This window comes from Moschus berezovskii, chromosome 9 (genome assembly GCF_049115385.1).
Source record: "Moschus berezovskii isolate FMDL1 chromosome 9, NW_MosBer_1.0, whole genome shotgun sequence".
NCBI lineage: Eukaryota > Metazoa > Chordata > Mammalia > Artiodactyla > Moschidae > Moschus > Moschus berezovskii.
The window spans coordinates 87,051,475-87,073,935 of NC_142468.1; the positions used below are offsets into that span (position 1 = coordinate 87,051,475).

At 42.9% G+C, this 22,461-nt stretch overlaps 1 protein-coding gene and 1 long non-coding RNA gene across 5 annotated transcripts in view; one reads left to right on the forward strand and one right to left on the reverse strand.

Annotated features, from left to right (window-relative positions):
• PTGER2 (prostaglandin E receptor 2) overlaps nt 1–18,884 on the reverse strand; it is a 207,320-nt gene extending 188,436 nt beyond the window's left edge. For 2 of the 3 annotated variants that reach the window (XM_088839910.1, XM_088839909.1), the window contains exon 1: nt 18,072–18,884. In XM_088839910.1, coding sequence (XP_088696036.1) covers nt 18,072–18,884 — 813 coding nt within the window. Of the gene's footprint in view, nt 1–3,989; nt 8,068–18,071 lie in introns of those variants that run through there. The other variant, XM_055436956.2, reaches the window with a different exon arrangement.
• LOC148776607 (uncharacterized) lies at nt 18,178–21,569 on the forward strand. 2 transcript variants are annotated; one of them, XR_016038271.1, is made up of 3 exons: nt 18,178–18,308; nt 19,580–20,291; nt 20,704–21,569. It is a non-coding gene; the product is annotated as an uncharacterized LOC148776607 (long non-coding RNA). The 2 variants fall into 2 exon arrangements; XR_016038272.1 differs by lacking the exon at nt 18,178–18,308 and adding an exon at nt 19,403–19,537 and having other exon boundaries at nt 19,904–20,304.
• The last annotated feature ends 892 nt before the right edge of the window (nt 21,570–22,461 follow it).

The following is a 22,461-nucleotide window of genomic DNA, read 5'->3' on the forward strand; positions in this document are numbered from 1 at the left end:
AAACAGTAATATTTTAACAGGCTCAAGTAGATAAACTAAAGGCAGAAGACATTATTTTTAAAAGGCTTTAATACTGATAACGCAAGATAATTGTGTTTTCTCACTTTCTTAGCAGCCACTGTGGTTCCCTATAACTAAATCGAGAACACAGAAGACATTTGTAGAAGGAAAACAGAAATCTGACTCTCCCCACCTTCCTTAATTTTCCAAACTGGTGTTTCACAGGAAGATGTGAACATTTGAGTGTTTCCTGTCAGAAATGGGCCTCTTCTACCCAGTCACCATAATAGGCAGTAAATAGAATGAGGATCTCTAGTTCACAGTTAAGCTCTCCTTTTATCAGAACGCCTACTCATACCAGAAGGAATCATTTTTACAGGTCAAAGAGTAGTACACCACAGTACTCAGCCTGGCGTGTTTTGGTTATTGTCTTTCATTTTACAAGCAACACGAGGACATTTATTTTTAAAAGCACAAAAAGTTAATGTTGGGTTTGCAAAATCTAGGGCTTTTTGGCTTGTTCCTCTGAGCTCTTTACAACGTGGACATGTTGAGTTTTTTAAGAGCTGAAAGATGATCTCAACTATGTCTTTAAACGTTTAATTGCACAGCTTTTGAATTTTTAAATGTTTAATTTATCATGACATATCAGGCACTGAGATGAGCGTGAGGACTGAATCTTAGAACTGAGATGAGTATTGACCAGTTAATTCTAGCAAAAATAGCTTTTGAGAACTAAAAGTGTGAATTCCATTTTCAAGGAAAAAATTATTCTTTGGGCAGCACTGGCAGTTTAGTTCTACATCATCTCAAGGGCCACATCATTAACACAAAGGACCAAGCTCAACCGGTAAGTTCGAAGCTCTCCATCCCTAGTCTCCAGGGCCAACCCAGGAACCATAGGCCAGTGACTAATGAGAAACCAAAGACTCTGTGGTTTCAGGCAGCAAGATCAGCACCATAATCACAATCGTAAGGGTATCTAACAAGGATGTCCTTAGTGAGCAGCTCACTTCCCTCCTGCATACCCACTTTTCCTCTCTGCAAAGTAGAAGGCCAGTTCTTCTTCCGTTTGTTGAAGGATATAAAGGTATGACCCAGTTGCTCACAAAGCTTTGTAATCTGAGTTTGCATTAGTGGAAAGACAATGTCCAGATCAAGCCAGCAACGGACATATCAGCACTCAGCGCTGGTAAGGCTGGTTTAGAATTATTTCTTGGTGTTTGGTTCTGACCCAACACATCAAGAGTGACATCGGCAACTTGGATATTAGGAGAAGGGCACCAAAATGGTGAGTTGTCATGTAAGGGAGAGTTGAAGAAAGCAGGAATGTTGGGCCTAGAGAAGTCTGGTCACCGGTTTCAGGAACATGAAAGGTCAGCTGTGGCCCAGGGCTGGATTTGGGGATCTTGAGAACATGATGTGTAAGTGAAATCTGCTCAGTCTCAGTTTTGTGTCCGAGTTGTGTCTCCCAGCGCTCAACACACCCTGTTTGCATGGCGTTTCAGGTGCTGTCCCCTCGCGCTCGCTCCCTTGGCCGCACTGAGGGCGCAGGGGCCTTGTTTTGTGTCCTGCTGTCTTTCTGTCTCTCTTGGTCTCTTTCATGATCACACATTCGTGTCCATTGCCCTTGTGCGCCAGTTGTTATTGCATTCTCTGAAATACAAACTCACCCTGCATACATATTATCGTCTTCATTCTTGACAGCTGCCCAGAGTTAAAAAACAGATCCCATGACCAGCCAGGAATGAGCAGTCTAAGTCAGATGTGTGTGAAGAGGTCAGAGGGGACATTCAACCAAGCATCTGAGAAAATGCTAATCCCTAACCTTATTGCACCGTGCTGAATGTCCTGGATGCACTTACTCATTTAATTCTCAAATAATCACAATAATTACAGAGATGGATATCTTAATTGGGCTTCCCCAGTGGCTTAGTGGTAAAAAGTATCCTCCTGCAATGCAGGAGATGCACAGAAAACTAGGGTTTGATCCCTGGGTCGGGAAGATTCCCTGGAGAAGGCAATGACAATCCACTCCAGTATTCTTGCCAGGGAAAATCCCATGGACTGGCAGACTACAGTTCATGGGATCACAAAAGAATCAGATACGACTTTGCAACTAAACAACAACAATAATTTTATTATCTTTATTTAATAGACGAGGAAACTGAGAATCAGAGAGGTTGAGTTACTTGTCTGAGAAAACCACCAGCAGTCTGATACCTGTTTAATATGCGCCAGATAAATCTAAAGTTTGCTGAAAGGGGAAAGGTTGAATGTGTGCATCAAGGATGACAGGATCCAGTGGAAGGGGGAAAGGGAACAGTCTGCTAGGAAAAGCAGCTCCGGAAGGGGATGGAGGGAGGAGAGTAAAGGCAGGCTAGACACAAATGCTGTGATAACAGAAAGGGCAGACGGCCTTGGGAGCCATACTTTGTCCAGTTTTTTTCCATTTTGTTGAAATTTGATTTTTTTTAAAATTTTTACTAGCATTTTAAACTAAGAAGACTAGCTGAATTGTTATATATACTTTTTCTACAATAGCTATATAGACACATCCCAGCTTATGTTAGGTTTGGGGATATGGCCTACCTTTAACATTAACTACTGGTATTCTTCTAAATTTTTCTCACCACCTCCACCTCTGGTCTTTCTTAAAAGTAAGCTTCGGTTCCTTTCTAAACCAGTGTGTGTGACTATTACCCTTTGTTCTGCTTAAGAAGAGCTATTAGGCTGTATTGCTGTAAATGGCAACCCACTCCAGTGTTCTTGCCTGGAGAATCCCAGGGACAGGGGAGCCTGGTGGGCTGCTGTCTATGGGGTCGCACAGAGTCGGACACGACTGAAGAGACTCAGCAGCAGCAGCAGCAGCTGTGGCTGAGGAAAGCAGAACAATGCTTCAGGCTGATCTCCTTTCTCTCTTCCAATCTTATAAACCTCCTCCAGGGTTGGATAAATGTAAATGCTCAGCCTCAAGGGAGCAGGGCCTAGGACAAGTGGGGGAATCTACAGTGTTTTACCCCTTTCCATACGCTTGGGGCTGATGCCTGTTCCCCAAGCTTGCTGGAGGATATCTATTTGGAGTAGAAGGCAGGAAGAAAGGCTGCCCATGTTGTGGTTTTAGTTTTTGTGTTGGTGTAATTTTATTTTTTGGTAATTTTTATTGGAGTAGAGTTGCTTTACAGTATCATGTTAGTTTCTGCTGTACAGCAAAGAGAATGAGCTATGCATGCGCGTTTATCCTGGTTTTTTTTAAAGACGGTTATTTATATATTTAGCTGCGCCAGGTCTCAGTTGCGGCACAAGGGGTCTTTTCGTTGCAGAGTGTGAACTTTTAGTTGCGGCATGTGGGATCAATTTCTCTGACCAGGGACTGAACCCAGGTCCCCTGCACTGGGAGCACAGTCTTAGTCCCTGCACCACCAGGGGAGTCCCCAAACAGTCCCTCTCTTTTGGATTTCTTTCCCATTTTGGTTACCACAGAACTGTTGGTATAATTTTTAGAAGAATGGATTTTTAACTCCTTATGCTGGATATTCGTCATCTGCCCCCTAAGCCTACTCTCCACCAGCACTGTGGTCTTCACGATTCTTACTCTCTGGGTTACGCTTGGTTTGGCCAGTGGGAGGACAGCAGAAGCACAGGAAGGTCCTCCAGGAACTGGTCCCCTTGCCCCTTCTCGCCCTCCCTCCCTCCAGGTGGTTCAGCGGCAGCTGAGTCTCCCTGCTTAAGGACAGCTTCTGTTGGGTGGGACGCAGCTGTCACAACTCCTCCCTTGCCCCTTCAGCCCTGGGAGTGGTAACAGCTTCCAAGGGCTCCTCCACCATCTTTGTTGACTCCTTTAACCCTGCCCTCCCCTCTGTAAACATTTCCTTCAGTCAATAGTCCTCAGTTACTCTTTCAAATGTGCCAGCTGTTTCTGCTGGAATGATCATTTGATGTTTGATTTGGCATATCTAAAAGAAAAATGAAACACCCGGATCACAGAGTTAAGCCACCCAAATCAACTTTTAATAGTGCATACATTTTATAGGAAATACAAAAATATAATTCAAGAAAATTTACTTACAAATAAAAGTCACAAAAGTTACCAGAAAGAAACTTTCTGAAATAGAAATTAATGCCCAATACATGGCTTTGTTCCATGTATACACTAGACTGTAGCTTCTGTGAATTGCTTAAATGACATTTATTTCCATAGTGTGTATTTCAGTGATCAAACGCTTTGTAAATTTAAAAAGAAAGTCAATGATAATGCTGTTAGTATAATGAGTATAGGTATGATTTAAACATTCAATCAAAGAGGAATTCTAACGGAGTCGTTCATGTCTGATAAAGGCAGAAGATGGCCATCCTAAGCAGGCATGGCAAGTCCACACATAATCAATTTCTGCGAAGACTGTTTCTCTGTGAATGATTCAAGTAGGGGCTCTTCTCAAATTCAGAAAACCATCATTTTTGGCTTAAAATATTAGATTTGACTAAGGGAAGTAATGGAGAAGGAAATGGCAACCCACTCCAGTATTCTTGCCTGGAGAATCCCATGGACAGAGGAGCCCGGCAGGCTATAGTCCATGCGGTCCCAAAGAGTCAGACATGACTGAGCAACTAAACCAAGGGAAGGAAACAAACCTCTACTTAAAGGTGAACTAACTGTCTTCCCCTTCCTTTCAAAGTCATCAAATTTTGAACTTGAAGATGTTAATTTTTCCTTGGTTCAAAGCAGAACTGACATTACATTAGCACGAGGGCAATCTGTCTCTGAAAGTGCACTGCTGAGAGCAGGCCAGGGCACCAACGGCTCTGAGTCACATTGAGAATGCAGTGATGAGGCTCGGATCTGCCCTCCACCTGCCCAGGACGTGTTGTCTCTGCCAGTATGGCGGCTAGAGGTTGGTGCTGTTTCTGGCTCTGGGTTGTCATGGGTCCAGACCACTTTGAGAGTCAGGTCTTTCAGAGGCTTTCTATAGTTTCTGAGAAAACACAGGCCTTTTTAGGATCTTAGGAAATTCAAGGCCACAGTTTAGTACCAGAATTTCCCAGTTTTCTCTTGGAAAGATGATCCAGGGCCACAGTGAATCATGCGTGTCAAGTTGTTTCAGACATGTATGACTCTTTGTGACCCTAAGGACTGTAGCCTGCTCTGCTCCTCTGTCCATGGGATTCTCCAGGCAAGAATACTAGGGTGGGTTGCCATGTCCTCCTCCAGTGGATCTTCCTAATCCAGGGGATAGAATCCCCATCTCCTGCATTGGCAGGCTGGTTCTTTATCACCAGGATCGCCTGGGAAGCCCCACAGTGAGCCACCCAGTAACATTTCAGCTCAGAACAGAACTGCTTCAGAAAGTTAGGTAGACTTGCTTTATAGCATCGTGTTAGTTTCTGCTGTACAGCAAAGGGAATCAGCTATGCATGTGCATTTATCCTGGCTTTTTTAAAAGACAGTTATTTATTTATTTAGCTAGGCCAGGTCTCAGTTGCGGCATACTGAGTTGAATATCCACTATAGTTTTTCTCTCTTTTCATTCCACTGACTGTCGGGGACAAAGAATAAAATCTAGGTCTTCCTTTATTATAATTCAATGTTCTGATATACCAGACTTCGTTCTGTGTTTTTTATTTAACTTGAAAATGAGTCAGCAAACTTAAACAGGTACATCTGATGTGATGTGATTCTTAAAAAGGAAATATTTACATATCCAAGATAAGTAATTTCTCTATTACCTTGAAATTTCCATTAATAGTAAGTAATTTACTATTACATAGGATTTTAACTTTCAATTTCTTCTATGTAAATATCAGTGCAAATAAAATTTCAGGATTTAGTCATTTAACACAGTGCAAGGAACAGGAATATACTAGGAAACAGAGCTCTGGAAATCTATCACGTTCTTAAATGGCTTATACTCATATTTTTGGGTCACAGAGTGAATAATTTTGTTTCCACTACTGATATTATATCCAAGTCTGTGCTTTTTTTTTTTCTTTTTAAATTTCTCAGGCATTATTCGAAAATCTGGGGGGATGATGAGGTAGGGTGAATGATTGTAGGTAACATTTTTATTTGGAGGAATAAAAGTCATCTGATAAAAGAAATTAATCTTCCAGATCCAGAATAACTTTAGCATTTTATGTTCAGGAATTACCCATGAGCCTAATTATTCTTATTTAGAACAATTTCTTATCTTGGTGGACAGTGAAGCTTTATTTACATGTCCAGATTTTAGCTAAGTTAAACTTAGCCTGGTTTGTTTAAATTAGTACAAAAGCAAACCATTCATTTATTCTTTTTAAAATAAGGGATAATTTGATATAGATTCTGTCATAATACATTGATTTCAGAATCACTCTTAAGTGATCATCTAGTCTGATAACTACTTCCAGGAAATAGTTTTGTATAAGCAATTAAATGAGACTTTGAAAAAACTAATATTCTTTTTTGGTTTTTATTATAGCTATGTTGTAATAATATTCACTGCAAAAAATAAAATAAAATAAATAAAATGTCCACTATATTGAAGATCATGCTATAAGGGGAAAAATTTCCTCTAATATCAAGTATTGTATTGAATATTTCAAACTCTAATTTGCAATCCAACCACACTTTAAAAATCTGCTAAATTAAATTTTAAAACTCCACTTTTATCTAATTTTTAAAATTAGTATATCCACAGAAACTGTAAATTGCTATTTGGGGGGAATTCATCACATACTATTCCATTTTCAAATTTTTTTGGTTTATAGCTTATTTTTGTAACATTTCAGATGAGTTTATACTATAACTAAGATATGATTAAACAATACAAATTCACTGAAATATTTTGATGCTAAGTTTATACAATGCTAAACATTTAGATTTAGAAATATATTAAAATATGATACACTGTATGATTTCCTATACAGCATGAGTCAAGCCATGTTTCCCAGATAAACATTCAGACAGATGAATTTTGCTACAACACAATCATCCTACAAAGTGGGTTAGTTACAGCCTCAATATCAGCATTAAAAGAGTTCAGTGTAGCTGAAGAACTGACCAGATTTTTCAGTTTTTAATTCTAATATTTGACTCAGACATAACCGCATACACCCTTCCCTGGAAATAAAAAGTAGAATATTAATGAGAATTACTTATCTTCATAATCTACTATTTATCGCTGAGAGGAAAATTTCTAAAGTCCTTTTAGTTACCATTAGTTCAACAGATGTTATAAAATAAATAACCTGACACTCTGACAACTGAGCCTACTCTTCTATGAGTAATACTATCGTGACAAGAGCATGCTCCCACATATACAAACATACAGTACAAAGTACTTATGATTTTCAAACTCATTGTCCAAAGAAAGGGTTTGATAAGCAATTACAAGACACCAGGCTTGGTTGCTTGCCCATATCCACTTCCTAGAGAATATATAAGTTTTATCTGGTTAGACTGTACACTGTTATGTTTACAATGGTACTAGCCCAGAAGATTAAAATAGAAAACACAGTAACTATTTAGGGCTTTAAACAAATTACAAAACTACATGCTTCCTCATTCAACAAGAAAGCTTAAATCAAAAGGCATGGGATCATAAATACAGTTGGTTGTTCCTCCAAAGACCATGAACATGCTCCTTGAGGGTAGGTTTTATAGATCCTTCCGACACCTTCCCAGAAGTGCCTTGTCAGCACATCTGTAGCCCAAACCACTCCTGAAATGTTTGTTTACTCAGCTTCATTAGGGTAACATCATTGTGTTTATAAACTAACTTTTTTCCATTTCTCTAAGGAACCATTTCAAAATGATCTTCCAGATGGTGGTTAACTAGCACTTCTTAACTACCATCCTCAAAGGTCAATCTGTTTACTGGCATTTGACTGTGTAGAACAGGAAGTTTGTGTTGCTTCTTGTGCTCTTAATGAAACCCGACAGCAGAGGACTGAACGCATTAGTCTCAGAACAGGAGGTCTCAGAATGGCAAAGACCCAGGGGTCAATTATTGAGTTAATTGATAAAAATCTAAGAGCTTGGAGGTCCCACTTTTCTTTCCGGGAAGAGTTTTCATTCATATATGCAAAAATCTGTAAGAAGCAAAAGGGGGAAAAGATGTCAGTTTTATACTGTAGCAGCAGATAGGCTTCGACCATGTGCAGTTTCTTAAGGCTGAAAAGCAAAATGTGTTTTGTATGTGGTTGCGGTGCTGAGAGGGAAGTTGCAAAATTTCACCCCTCTCACACAAGTTTATGCCTTAGGGACACTCTGAAACAGAAGTATTGTCTCCTTTTGATAGATGGGGAAGTGAGGGAATAACAATGTGTGGCACTTACCTTCAAATACTGAATTATGATAACTCAGTGAGAGAGGGCACACCACCCTCTCATAACCACAGAGCTTATGTTCTGGCCACTGGGCTGCCTGGGTCTGAATCCTGGCTCCAAAAGCAGCTCTGGGACCATAGGTAAGAAAACTAACCTCTTTGTGTCTCCCTTTCTACATCTTTAAAATGAATGACAATGATAACAATACCTATTCTTGGGATTGTTGGGAAGATGACAGGAAGTCATCCATGTCAGCTACTGCAAACAGTGCTCCCTTAAAACATGCCCCACAATGACAGTCCTTATTATCTTCATTTTACCAGCGAAGACACCATAGGGCAGAGACAGTAAGGGATTTGTCCAAGTTCCCAGAACCGGTTAGTGGACAACTCAGGACACAAAAGTTGACAAAGGTCTGTATAGTCAAAGCTATGGTTTTTCCAGTGGTCATGTATGGATGTGAGAGTTGGACCATAAAGAAGGCTTAGTGCCAAAGAATTGATGCTTTTGAACTATGATGTTGAAGAAGACTCTTGAGAGTCCCTTGGACTGCACGGAGATCAAGCCAGTCAATCCTAAAGGAAATCAGCTCTAAATATCCATTGAAAGGACTGATGCTAAAGCTCCAATAATTTGGCCATCTGATGTGAAGAGCTGACTCATTAGAAAAGACCCTGATGCTGGGAAAGATTAAGGGCAGGAGGAGAAGGGGGTGACAGAAGATGAGATGATTGGATAGCATCATCGACTCAATGGACATGAGTTTGGGCAAACACAGGGTGATGGTAAAGGACAGGGAGGCCTGGCGTGCTGTAGTCCATGGAGTCACAAAGAGTCGGACATGACTGAGGGAATGAACAACAACAGGACACGAATTCCAAGTCCCTTGACAGTGAGCAGGGCTCACTGTTTGCTACATCCAGGTCGCCTATGTAGGCCAAAGGTCTTCAGAAGAGTCTTAAACACTGGAAAGCTGACACAGCATTACATGTTGGCCAATGTTCTCAAAGAGGTATACCAGTTCTCATCTGATTCCTTAGGTATTTAGGGAACAAACAACTTTCTGATCAGATTGCAGAGAATGGAACAGCATATACCTGATAAAGATCAAACACTTCCACATAGCTTACAGAAAAGAGTGAAACATGTAAATCATACCCAGTCGTTTGAAGCCAGTTCTTTATAGAGCTCCAGGGCCTTTCTTACCAACTGCAGCGGGTGAGTTAGAGAGTTATTCTTTCTTTCCTCCACTTTCCCTCATCAGAAGAAGGAATAGTTTCTTTCCTATCCCCCTAGTACTTAATTCCGCAGGCATCTGGCAACTGCATATACAAAGCAAATTGCAGGGAGGGAAAGAGTAGTCATCTTCGGGTTGCTTATGTTAGGGCAATATCGGGGAGGTTTGGCAGCCGTAGGTGTTTATGCCAGAGAATCTTGGCTTAAGGGAATAGAGAAGAGACTTGGCAGATGAGCAAAGGAAAAAAAAAAAACACTGAAGGTGGATGTCCCTGAATATAGAGAGAAGAAAAAAATTAGGTGGAGATATGCAAGGAAGCAATACTACTCTTGTCAGCTAAATTATTTTAGATGAAAAATTTACAGTACTTATATGGTATATTTAAAGAGCAATTTAAATATTGCTGTTTAAATTGTGACTCTTAAAATTGTGCATCTAATTATGGCACAGAATTGTCTATAAGGTCTTGAATCCAGCTACAATTCAGTGTGTATATATATATATATATATGGAGAGAGAGAGAGAGAGAAAGGGCTTCCCTGGTGGCTCATATGGTAAAGAATCTGCCTACAATGCAGGAGACCTGGGTTTGACACCCAGGTCAGGAAGATCCCCTGGAGAAGGAAATGGCAACCTATTCCCATATTCTTGCCTGAAGAATTCCATGGACAGAGAAGCATGGTGGGCTAGAGACTATGGGGTTGCTAAGAGTAGGACACAACTGAGCGACTTTCACTCACTCAAAGGGCCATTTTGGAATTTTGGAATTCAGGATGATATTGTACATAAACCTGATAGATTAAATTCTATTAGTCACTACACACACATACAACTGAGTGTTCTGTCATAGAAAAAGTTTGTAGCTGGGTTTATGACCTAATCTCACCCAAAAACTATAACACTGGATTGTCTAGCGGGCCACATAGAGAGGGATCAGCATTCCGGTGTCACAGGTCACATGTGAAGATGAGTCAGGTTTTCAGTGGCAAGATTAGACCATAGTTCCTGGTCTCTTTAGAGTGTGATTGACCAATGAGAAGTAAAAAATGGTTTCAGAGGATGAAGCAATTCTGTACTTTGTTTCTGTTTCATCCACTATACTGAGTAATTTTTAGAAATGCTTAATATTTGCATTTTAGGAGGTGGCCAACATGTGCATGCTTAGTCGTTTCAGTCGTGTCTGACTCTTTTCAACCCATGGACTGTAGCCCACCAGGCTCCTCTGTCCATGGAATTTTCCAGGCAAGAATACTGGAGCAGGTTGCTATTTCCTCCTCCAGGGGATCTTCCCGGCCCAGAGATCAAACCTGCATCTCCCACATTGCAGGTAGATTATTTTACCCACTGAGCCACCTCTGTACCCATTGAACACTAATTCCTCATTCCCCTCTCCCTTCAGCCAATCCTGGGTTTTAGTTAGAGGCTTACACAATGGATATAGGTCAATTAATCAATAATGTTTCAATTACATCCTGGAATGCTGTTTCAGAGGCTGGTAGACTGTATACATGTTTCTGTGCATGCTACTAATAAATTTGCTATGAGAAAAATATCAAGGACAAATGTAAACCAGTCAAGTGAGTTTTAACTCCTTAGGACAGACTCTCTTCAGGGCTTTGCTAAGAACAGACAGCATGTTGTGATACCTACAAAGCAGCACCAATGAAAGTTAGTGTCCTTTAGATTTGTCTTCCATTGAATCCCCACAGCCTCCATGTAAAACTTCATCTTAGCACTGACCTGGCACTGTTTGTTTCAGCTACTTTCCTACATTTAATGAAACTACATAGCACCTTCAGAATTTTAGAGCAAATGAGAACCTTATTTGGCTGCTCATTGAAATCACCTGAGGATCATTAAAAATACTCTGATGGAAAAAAATAATAAAGAAATAAAAATACTCTGATGGCTTTCTCCCTCCCTCAGAGACTCTGATTTTATTAGTCTGGGCTATAACCTGGGTGTAAGGGCTTTTAATGTCCCCCAGGAGATACTAGGGCTTTCCCGGTTGCTCAGTGGTAAAGAATTTGCCTGTCAGTGCAGGAGACATAAGAGATACGGGATCAATCCCTGGGTCAGGAAGATCCCCTGGAGTAGGAAATGGCAACCCACTCCAGTATTCTTGCCTGGAAAATCCCATGGACAGATGAACCTGGAGGGCTACAGTCTATAGGATAGCAAAGAATCAGACACAACTGAGCATGAATGCATACACAGGTGATACTAATATATTGCAAAGTTGAGACCCACTGCTTTAGACCCTTCGGAGAAGGCAATGGCACCCCACTCCAGTACTCTTGCCTGGAAAATCCCATGGACGGAGGAGCCTGGTAGGCTGTAGTCCATGGGGCTGCTAAGAGTCGGACACGACTGAGCGACTTCACTTTCACTTTTCACTTTCATGCATTGGAGAAGGAAATGGCAACCCACTCCAGTGTTCTTGCCTGGAGAATTCCAGGGATGGGGAGCCTGGTAGGCTGCCACCTGTGGGGTCGCACAGAGTTGGACAGGACTGAAGCGACTTAACAGCAACAGCAGCTTTAGACCCTTACCCAATACCTGAAATAGTTTAAAATTATTCATCTATCACACTGAACAACAAAAGACCTACTGAGGCCTGGCTATTTTAAACATGACTTGAAGTTTCCAGAGTTCAGTTCCTGATTATTAACATACAATGATTTCTTTTGAGAACTGAATCTTATGGGAAAAGTAGCTAATATTTACTGAATAGTTCTGTGTCAGGTCTGGTGCTAAACAATTTGTGTCTTGTTGTATTTAATCCTTCTACAAATCTGTAAAAGTGTTATTAGTCCCATTTTTGTAAGGAGGAGATCAAGGCTTAGAAGATTAGTTACACTGACCCAAATCACACCATGGGTACGTAGGGAAGCCTTGCAGCCACAGAAGCAGGACCAGACTTTCTTCTTAGCCACTACACACTCTAGCACCATCTGCATAAATACCTTATGATGTGAAGTGTTACATGAAATTCACCACTGACTGATTATGGGTTTGTAGAAGATTTCTTTCCAAATGTGTCAAAAATATTTATGGGTTTTCAGTTCAGTTCAGTTCAGTCGCTCAGTCGTGTCCGACTCTTTGCGACCCCATGAATCACAGCACGCCTTATGGGTATTACTGCTCCTGTTTATAGATTTAAAAATAATGGCTATCTAAGAAGCTGTTTACTTTCTTTGGGGTTTTTCTTTCCTCCACGCTTTCCACAGCCAAATGCAGGCAGTGACAATCACCTTGACCAAGAGTGTAGACATAACACATCACTTCTCTTTAGGGAAATGGCCCATAGTTCTCGCTGTCTACCTTTTTAAAACTCAGTGAAATCATATTGGTATTCACAACCACCATTTCATACCATATGGAGAAGGAAAAGCTGTCAAGTGAAAATACTCAAGTAGAAAAACTTTCTATTAAAAGGTAAGGTGTATTAAAATTCTTTAACAATCCCCAAACAGGAGAATGGATACGTGTATATGTATGGCTGCATTATTTGACTATACACCTGAAACTATCACAAGATTGTTAACCATCTCCAATATAAAGTAAAAAGTTTTTAAAAATCCCCAAATACATCACCGATGATGTTTGAATGATAAAGGGCTTTCTAGTATTGCATGCATATTAACTCAAAATATCACCAGGCAAAGTTCATTGTGGTTATGCACAGAGATTTCTGAATTTCTCTTTCATTACTACTAGAATTGTGATATTGTGCAAGTATGTAATCAACAAATTTCAAATCAGTTTTACAACCCCCTTCATGTTAAATTTTACATAAAGAGTACCAGGAATGAATGGGGGAAATTCCAGTACTGTTCACTTGCATTTGTTCTGTATTTGAAAGATCAGATTTCCACTAATCAGATTTACCTAAAAATTATAGCCTTAAAGAATTCTAAAGATGAAGCAATTTTTAGAACGAGTCAATGGTTCACTCTTGAAATTTTAGAACCAAATAAAATGCATAAGCACTTTATCCTAATGGCATGAGGAAAACAGTTTAAAATGACCAGAGGCTATTAATAGTTATTAGTAAAGTAGTGAGAAAGTGGCTAAATATGGGTTGGAAATTAAGAGACAAACAGTATCTGAGTCAAGAATGGACGTCTGATGTGTTTCCTGTGTCCTGTCTCATTTCAGGAAGAAAGAAAGTTTCTATCTGTCTCTGTGAAATGATAACAACATCTGATTAACATGCTGCTGCTGCTGCTGCTAAGTCACTTCAGTCGTTTCCGACTCTGTGTGACCCCATAGACGGCAGCCCACCAGGCTCCCCCGTCCCTGGGATTCTCCAGGCAAGAACACTGGAGTGGGTTGCCATTTCCTTCTCCATGAGGAATTTATTAATTTATATAATATTCCTTTAATGCAAAAACCATATGGAATATGTTATTGGTCCTATGCATGATTTTATATTGGATAGCCAAAATAATGCTTTTTTAAAAGATCAATTAAGAAATGTTTAAATGTTTAACAACAAAACTTTATGTGAGGAGTAATCAGATTATTTCTTAATTTAGACCAGTATTTACACTAGTGAATCTTCTAAAATCTCAGACTCAGCCTTTTAATGCATAGGTCTGTGCAGAAGCAAAAAGAAACTGCACCCTCAGTCCCAGCTCAGGTCCCTTGATCTGCTATAGAGAAAAAGGTCTTTACCACTGTATTTTTACAGCTAAAAGTTGAAATTAAGAGACAAAGTGGTACAGATATTTATAACATCTTTACAACTCTCTTATAAATCTTGGGTTGATCTTCTCATGGGCTTCCCTGATGCCTTAGTGGGCAAAAAAATCCGTCTGCAACCCAGAAGACACAGGAGATACAGGTTCAATCCCAGGGTTGGGAAGATCCCCTGGAGAAGGAAATGGCAACCCACTCAAGTATTCTTGCCTGAAAAATCCTCTGGACAGAGTAGCCTGGTGGGCTGTAATCCAAAAGGTTGAAGAATCAGACACGACCAATTAACTAATCACAAGCACAAAATCTTCTCATATGTTACCCCTGAATAAGTATTTTCTCTCTGATGGTATTGTGGTTAAAAGCATAGGCTCTGTGTTTAAACTGCCTGCCTTTGAATCCTGGCTCCAGTATTCACTAGCTTGGGACCCAGGGTAAGTTATTTGCCTCATTCGTAAAATGGGAATAAAAATGCTACCTATATGACAGATTGTTGTGAAGATAATGGGTTAATATATGTAAAAATTAGCACTCTAAAAATGTTAGCAATTTTGATGGTGGTAATAATGACCTGAACTTCATTACAGCGTACTGAGCATTTTACATTCTGAGTTTCACTCCCCAAGCTTTGGAAGTCCTAGGCTGGCATTCTTGGAGGAAGCAGTAATTGTAACTTGCCCATACTTTGGGACGATGGTTGACATTAGCAGTTCAAATTTCCTCAATTTCCTACCCCTCTTTCCTCATTCCTGGGGTACTGAGCAGGCTGGAGTCCCACTGGGTACAGAGCTATGAGCTCTTCTTGTTGGGCCAATGGTGTGGCCCACTTTTTGTGTGTTGTGTTAATTGTGCAGTCATGTCCGACTCTTTCTGGCCCCATGGATTGTAGCTCACCAGGGAAGACCTGTGGCCCACTTTGAGGGCCCAGAAAGCAGTTCTGTTATCTCAAGGAAGAAAGAGGCAGAGAGAGGGCAGATTGCTATCATTTTCTGGAACACAGGAAATTAGCTAGAATAGTTCATTAATAATTATTTTACATTGATTACATTTTTCATTGATGCTATTTGGATATGTTGGGTTAAATAAAATATTTTAGTTAATAATTAATTTCATCTTTTTTTAACTTTTTGTTATGTGGCTACTAGAAAATTGGAGAAATGCTGGACTGGATGAAGCACAAGCTGGAATCAAGACTGCCGGGAGAAATATCAATAACCTCAGATATGCAGATGACACCACCCTTATGGCAGAAAGTGAAGAAGAACTAAAGAGCCTCTTGATTAAGGTGAAAGAAGAGAGTGAAAAAGTTGCCTTAAAACTCAACAGTCAGAAAAATAAGATCACGGCATCTGGTCCCATCATTTCATGGCAAATATATGGGGAAACAGTGGAAACAGTGACAGACTTTATTTTAGGGGGCTCCAAAATCACTGCAGATGGTGATTTGAAATTAAAAGATGAAAAAAAGACATTTGCTCCTTGGAAGAAAGCTGTGACCAACCCAGAGAGCATATTAAAAAGCAGAGACATTACTTTGCCAACAAAGGTCTGTCTAGTCAAAGCTATGGTTTTTCCCCAGTAGTCTTGTATGGATGTGAGAGTTGGACTATAAAAGCTGATCACCGAAGAATTGATGCTTTTGAACTGTGGTGTTGGAGAAGACTCTTGAGAGTCCCTTGGACTGCGAGGAGATTCAACCAGTCTATCCCAAAGGAAATCAGTCCTGAATATTTATTGGAAGGACTGATGCTAAAGCTGAAACTCCAATACTTTGGCCACCTGATGTGAAGAATTGACTCATTGGAAAAGACCCTGATGCTGGGAAAGATTGAACGCAGGAGGAGAAGGGGACGACAGAGGATGAGATGGTCAAATGGCATCACTGACTCAATGGACATGAGTTTGAGTAAACTCCGGGAGTTGCTGATGGACAAGGAGGCCTGGCGTGCTGCAGTCCATGGGGTCACAGAGTCGGACACAACTGAGTGACAGAACTGAACTGAGAAAATTGGAAATTCCTTCTGTGTCTGGCATTTGTGGATCACAGGGTATTTCTATTGGGCTGTCCATGCTTTCTTAGAAAAACAGGAGAATTTCTGGAGGCAACCAGAGGCCTTTGCCTTTCCACCAGAGCCCTGGTTAGGATGTGTGGAAATGATTCCTGCCTTGGGTGGGAGATTGGTGTAGGCCATTTCTTTTTCTATTATTAATGATTAATTTTTTATTGTGGCAAAAAAGCATATAACATAAAATTCACCCTCTCAACAATTTCTAAGTGCATAATAAAATACTGTCACCCACATGCACATTGTTGTGCAAAAGATTCCCCAGAACCTCTCATCCCAATCCTACATGACTGAAACTCTACATCCACAGAACAACTCCTCCTACCCCTCCCCCAGCCCCTGGCATGCACTGTTCTATTTTCTGTTTCTATGCGTTTGACTTCTCCAGGTACCTTCTGTAAGTGGTGTCATACAGTATTTGTCCTTCGGTGACTGGGTGTAGGCCATTTCTGAGCACAATTTTCATGTGTACCAAGTAGAATCAAAGGACTTGGGGGGAAGCACCCCCCAGAGACCCATGCCAAGTGTTCTGAAATAGCAGAATGTAAAGCACCATTCTGTAGCCTTCACTTTGGAATTGTCAGATAAGCCTTCCAAGAAATAAATTAATTCTGGACAGCATAGCATTTCATAATGTTTAAAGCACTGTATAAAGGAAAGTTACAAGTACCAATAATCCATGGAAAAAATAAAATTAAATAAAAGTTAATGGTCCATGTAAATGTCCTTATTAAGAGATGACTTGATACTTCCCATTTTAGGTACAATTCAAATACCTGTTTTGTGACAGGCATCATCTCTTTTCACCAAGACTGTGGCAGGTAAGAGTCAACTCTTTATTCCCTGTAGGAGCAGTCTTGTGCTTCTGAAGATTAGGAAGTGGAGAAGCTAAAACTCAGAGTTCTCATTTCTCTGTAAGAGGTCAGTACTTGCTCAGATACATCCCAGGCTCTGCTACCCATGTTACATCTTAGGAGGTTCACACTTATAGCATCATGGAACTAACTGCTGGTATTGCCTCCAACCAGGGCAGCACCCAGCTGAGAACCTAGGCAAGGGGTTCCTCCAAGCAACCAGTCTTTCCTCTACTTATCATCATGAACATATTATGAATTTTAATGGCAACCAAGAGTTATACTTCCAATATACATGTAATTTGGGAATCCTGTAAACTAGGTTTTGTTGAACAAGACAGTGAACGCTCTGGATTTCTGCAATGTGGACCCTTCTCACTTGGGGCCATTCTTAATGGCAGCTGGAATGCTACTGGTTGGGCATCCCATTTTGCTTTGAGAGAAACAGAAGGCAGAGCCTGGAGAACTGGCACCAGCTGATTGGGATGGGGTGGCCGATGGGACTGGAAGCGAACTACAGCTCAGGGAAGTCACATTGTAACTGACAACTATCCAAAGGTAGAAGGGACTGCTTCTTCCTCAGATAGGAAGCCATTCTAGCCTTGTGGACCGGAACTGGCTCTAGGATGGGGTCTGGGCTGGCTTAGTGGAGGGCAAGACTCCCTTCCAGGGGTGCTGTGTCACTGTTTGAGAAACACTAGCATAGGGATGCCCGTTTGCTGGGGTTAGGGAAGCAGGAAGTGGAGTGAAGGTGAGACTCGAGAGGGGAAGGCGATAGACCTTTACAAATTAGGTCATATTTTTACAAGTTGTGAAAATCTGTGTGGTGGTGGAAAGGGTGGGAGTAAGAGGAGAGAGTGTAAGAAGGCTACACCGAGCTCGGCTGTGGAAAGCAAGTGAGTGACTTACCGTGAAAGGCAAGGAGCAGACGGCGAAGGTGATGGTCATGATGGCCAGGAGAATAAGATGGTCCGTCTCCTCCGCCATGGATACCCTTTCCGCTCTCCTGTGGCTGCTGCCCAAGGAGGGTCCGCAGCGGCTTCTCCTGCCCCGGCGGTGCATGTGGATGAGGTTGACGATGACACTGAAGTTGCAGGCGAGCACGGCGATGATGAGCAACAGCAGCAGAGTGGCATAAAGCCGCAGGTACGTGGTCTGCTTGTGTCCGATGAAGCACCACGTCCCTGGGCTGTACTGGGCATACTTCCAATGATCCAGCAGCGGCAGGGAGCAAAAGAGCAGGGAGACTATGTAGATAGTGGGCAGCACAGCCAGACCACTGCGGCGGGTGACTCGGCGCTGGTAAAAGTAGGGGTGTCCGATGGCTAGGTAGCGCTCCAGGGCCATGGCGAAGAGCATGAGCATCGTGGCCAGGCTGAAGAAGGTCATGGAGAAGGCAAAGTAAGTGCACACGCTCCTCTCCGGCCCCAGGGCCACCAGAGTCCGGTTCTGTGCGTAGGAAGCCAGCACCACGGGGCTGATGAGGCAGGTCCCAAGCAGGTCGGTGAGCACCAGCTCTGTCACCAGCACGTGGAACAGCGAGATGGAGTTCCTACGCCCCGAGTCCCCCCGCCAGCGGCGCATCAGGAGCGCCAGCGCAATGAGGTTCCCCAGCACCCCAGCCGTGAACATCACGGAGCTGATGGCCGGGCTCTCGCCCGAGGGGAGCCACCGTGGCTCTTCGCGGTTCTCGGACTGGGAGTCGTTGGAAGTATTGCCCATGGTCGGGTGCTGGGAGGAGAGACGCGGCCTCCGCTCCCGCCGGCTCGCACCTGGCAGGAGGTGGGGTCTGAGAGCCCGAGCGCTACGAGACTCTGAGCGAAGGGGAGGGACCCAAATCCAGAGCCCCCTGCCGGTCCGCGGCGCTCCCCGAGGGCGGGCTCGGCCCGGGGCTCCCGCGGCTCCCGGCGAGGCCGCGCGGCTGCCGCATCCCGCGCTGCCCCGGGCTCCTCCGGGGACCCGCTGCCGCCGCCGCCTCCGCGTCTCCCGGGGTGGCGGCCGTCCAGGGCCGAGAGCCGGCGAGCTGCCGGGAGGGGGACGCGTCACGCCAAGAGTCTCTCCGGGCGCGCGGGGCGGAGACCGGCCAGGCGAGGGGCGTGGGTGGCCGGCGCGAGCAGCGGCCCTGGGCCCCAGCTCAGGCGGCTGCTCGATGCCCACAGGCTGGCTCACCACCGCCGGCACGGTGGTCCTTTAGCCCTGGCCGAGGGCCTGGAGGGAGTGCGGGGCACAGTGTCGGGTACTGTGTCCGCACAGCGTTCACGGAAGGCAACGCCAGGGACAGCAAAACAACTCAGCAAGCAATAGAGAAGTTGGGAGGACCCAGTACCGTGAGACGTGAAAAAGAAGGGAGCAACAGATACTAAAGACGGCTTGCAGTAAGACCAATATGTTTGTTTGTTTGTTTTTAACATTCTCAGGAAGACACATCAGGAAGGCGGGGCCAAAATTAGAAGGAAGTGAAAAGCAAGCCCGCGCATTCAAGCAACCGAGCCATGCGTGCACGCCAAGCTGTTGCACCGTCGCTTTGATTCGGTTCCCAGCATTTCTCTTTTATCTATGTCAACACGATAACGGATAACCACTTGTTTAAGCAACCATTTTTTTAAAAAAGTTCTTTGTAATTGTGTAGAATTGTGTTTGTGGGTACAGCTTGAAACCACCGTACATTGTTCTCTGCCCAAGCTCAGCTGCGAAAGAGAAATGTTCAGCCATACTTTTTTTTTTTTTTTTCCGGTGTTCAGTTAGCCATTCAGGAGCCCTACGGAAAGACCCGTACCTGGTAAAGTTTATTGGTTGGTGACAGTTTCAGAGACTGGAGCTGACAAATATGGTTTGGTTTCCTACTGCCTACACTGTCACATATGCAGTCATGAAAAAGAGCTGATGTTTAAAACAAACATCAGTTTTACAGCCAACATGTGCTGTGCTGTGGTTAGTCGCTCAGTCCTGTCCGACTCTTCGCCACCCCATAGACTGTAGCCCGCCAGGCTCCTCTGTCCGTGGGAATTCTCCAGGCAGGAATACTGGAGTGGGTTTCCGTGTCCTCCTCCAGGGGAATCTTCCCAACCCAGGTCTCCTGCATTGCAGACGGATTCTTTACCTTCTGCGCCACCAGCGAAGCCCACATGGGTAATTACATTCTGTAAGGAGGGTCACAGGCACTTGGGGAAGGGAGGAGGCCTGGGAAGGGGGATGGATCTGCCTAGGGATTTGACGGGGTAGGGGGTGGGGTCGTTTGGACAGGGATGGGAAGTCATCCTGTGGGAGTAAAGGAAAGATTGCCTGCTGAAGATCACCCACCCCTTCCTGCAGCCTGCTTGTTCTCTATGACTATTTTAGCTCGATGATTCTGGCTTGGGGGATGGGGGCTCTTAACAGTGGATTGGATTGGGGATGGGAGTCCCAACAGGACAAGCTCACAGGGGTATGTTTTCCTCATATAATAGTGTGAGTAGTGGCGGGCTGGTGTAGCTCCAGGTCTCTTTTCTCCAGGGCTGTGATTCCTAGCATGCTGACTTTCTGTCTCCATGCTCTTCCCCAGTGGTCAGCAGGATTCAACAAGAGAAACAGAACCACATCGTCATAGAAGTGATATTGGACAGGGCTGCTTTAGACCTTACATGGTGGTGGGAGAAGGTAGAGGAGTCTATGCAAGGCCATTTGCTGTCTCTGGTTCTAGGGTTGAGAATGAAGTCACTGCAGATCAGCCAGAGGCAGCCAGGATAGAAAGTTGGGTGTGACTTGGAGCAACAACAGACTTAGAACTGGAAGGGACAAAGTGGAATTCATGAACAGCTGTAGTCTTCAAAGGCAGACTGGATCTGAGTATGTGTCTCATTACTCAAAACTTTGATAATGCAGAAGTGCTGCAGGAGAAACTGGTACCTTTCATGGAACTGTGCAAGCACTTGGCTTATGACCTGGTGAAGCTGAAGATCTGGCAGGAGCTGAGGTCTAGGTGCTGCCTTATGCCAGCAAGGAGAGCCAGCAGATCAGCTACAATGTGCTGGAGTTACCACCATGCCTGGAGCTCTGCGCTGTCCGTCAGAGCGTGAAGACCATGGCCGCTGCTTCACTTCTGTTGTCTTCCAGAGCTCATGCAACACTAAAACCATGCAGGATTCTAGAAGACAGATCCTGTTTTGCTGAGCTGACACAATACAAAGTCACCACACTGCCCCATTGGTCCAAGGCCTTAAGTCTGTTGCGTATGCTTCAGCCCAGAAATAATGTTATAGAAATAATGTACTGCCTCCAGAAGACGGAACCTGAAAGCAGACAGTGATGTTACACATATACAGAGAAAGCAGAAATACTGTTCCTCCTTGCAAGAATCCAAATGTTCTACCACTGAGAACTGGTTTAATGGATTTTGATACACGTATGCAACACAATAAAAAATCATCGAAAGGATGATGTGTGTCTGTATTTACTGATAATGTGGAGTTAAAAGCATGTAAATCATTCCATTCATATAAAATTATATGCATAAGTATTTGCACAGAGCAGCATCTAGAAGGATGTTCAGCAAAATATTAGTGGCAATTTCTCTGGGTAGTACTTTTTTCTTTATGCCTTTCTGTCTTGGTGAATTTTTCTGTGTATTACCTTTGTATCAGGAAATGCAAGGAAGCTGCTTTTTATTTAGAAAAAAAAATTATTGGAGGACTCTTTTCTACTTGGTGGAAGGCAGGGGGTTAAATGCTAATGTTTTCAATTCTCTTCCCATTCTGTTCCTTAATGAATGGGAAGGTCTTATCAGTTTCTTGAAACTGATCAAGAAGACTGTCCTTCTTATTTGAAAACTGGAAATCATCACACATTAGGCAGCATTTCTAATGACATGGTGCCCTGCCCCACTTGAAGTGACTGCTTTGACAATAGACTCTTGGTGTCTGTTAGCTGGTGTCATTGCTAGCTCAATTCTGACACTACCATTACCAGGAAGTCATAAACATGAAGGGTCAAAAAAAAAAAATTAAGTGAATAGAAACTAACTTCAAGACTCACTCACAACATTAAGGGAAATTGTGAGGGGGCAGGTGGAGAATCTTAATAGAGAAATGGAAACTATAAAAAAAAAGAACAAAATGGAAATTCTAGAACTAAAACTTATAGCAGCTTGAGGTTGACAGATTAAAGGGTGAAACCTGAAGACTAATCAAATCTTCCTTTTCTGTCATCATGACTTTGTGCTCCTGGGAAATATTCTCACTTTTTCCGTACCACATAAGGCTTAGAGAACACTCGTTTCCTGCTGCTTGCCCTGTTTTTACCCAAGAAGTGAAGCATGGGTTTC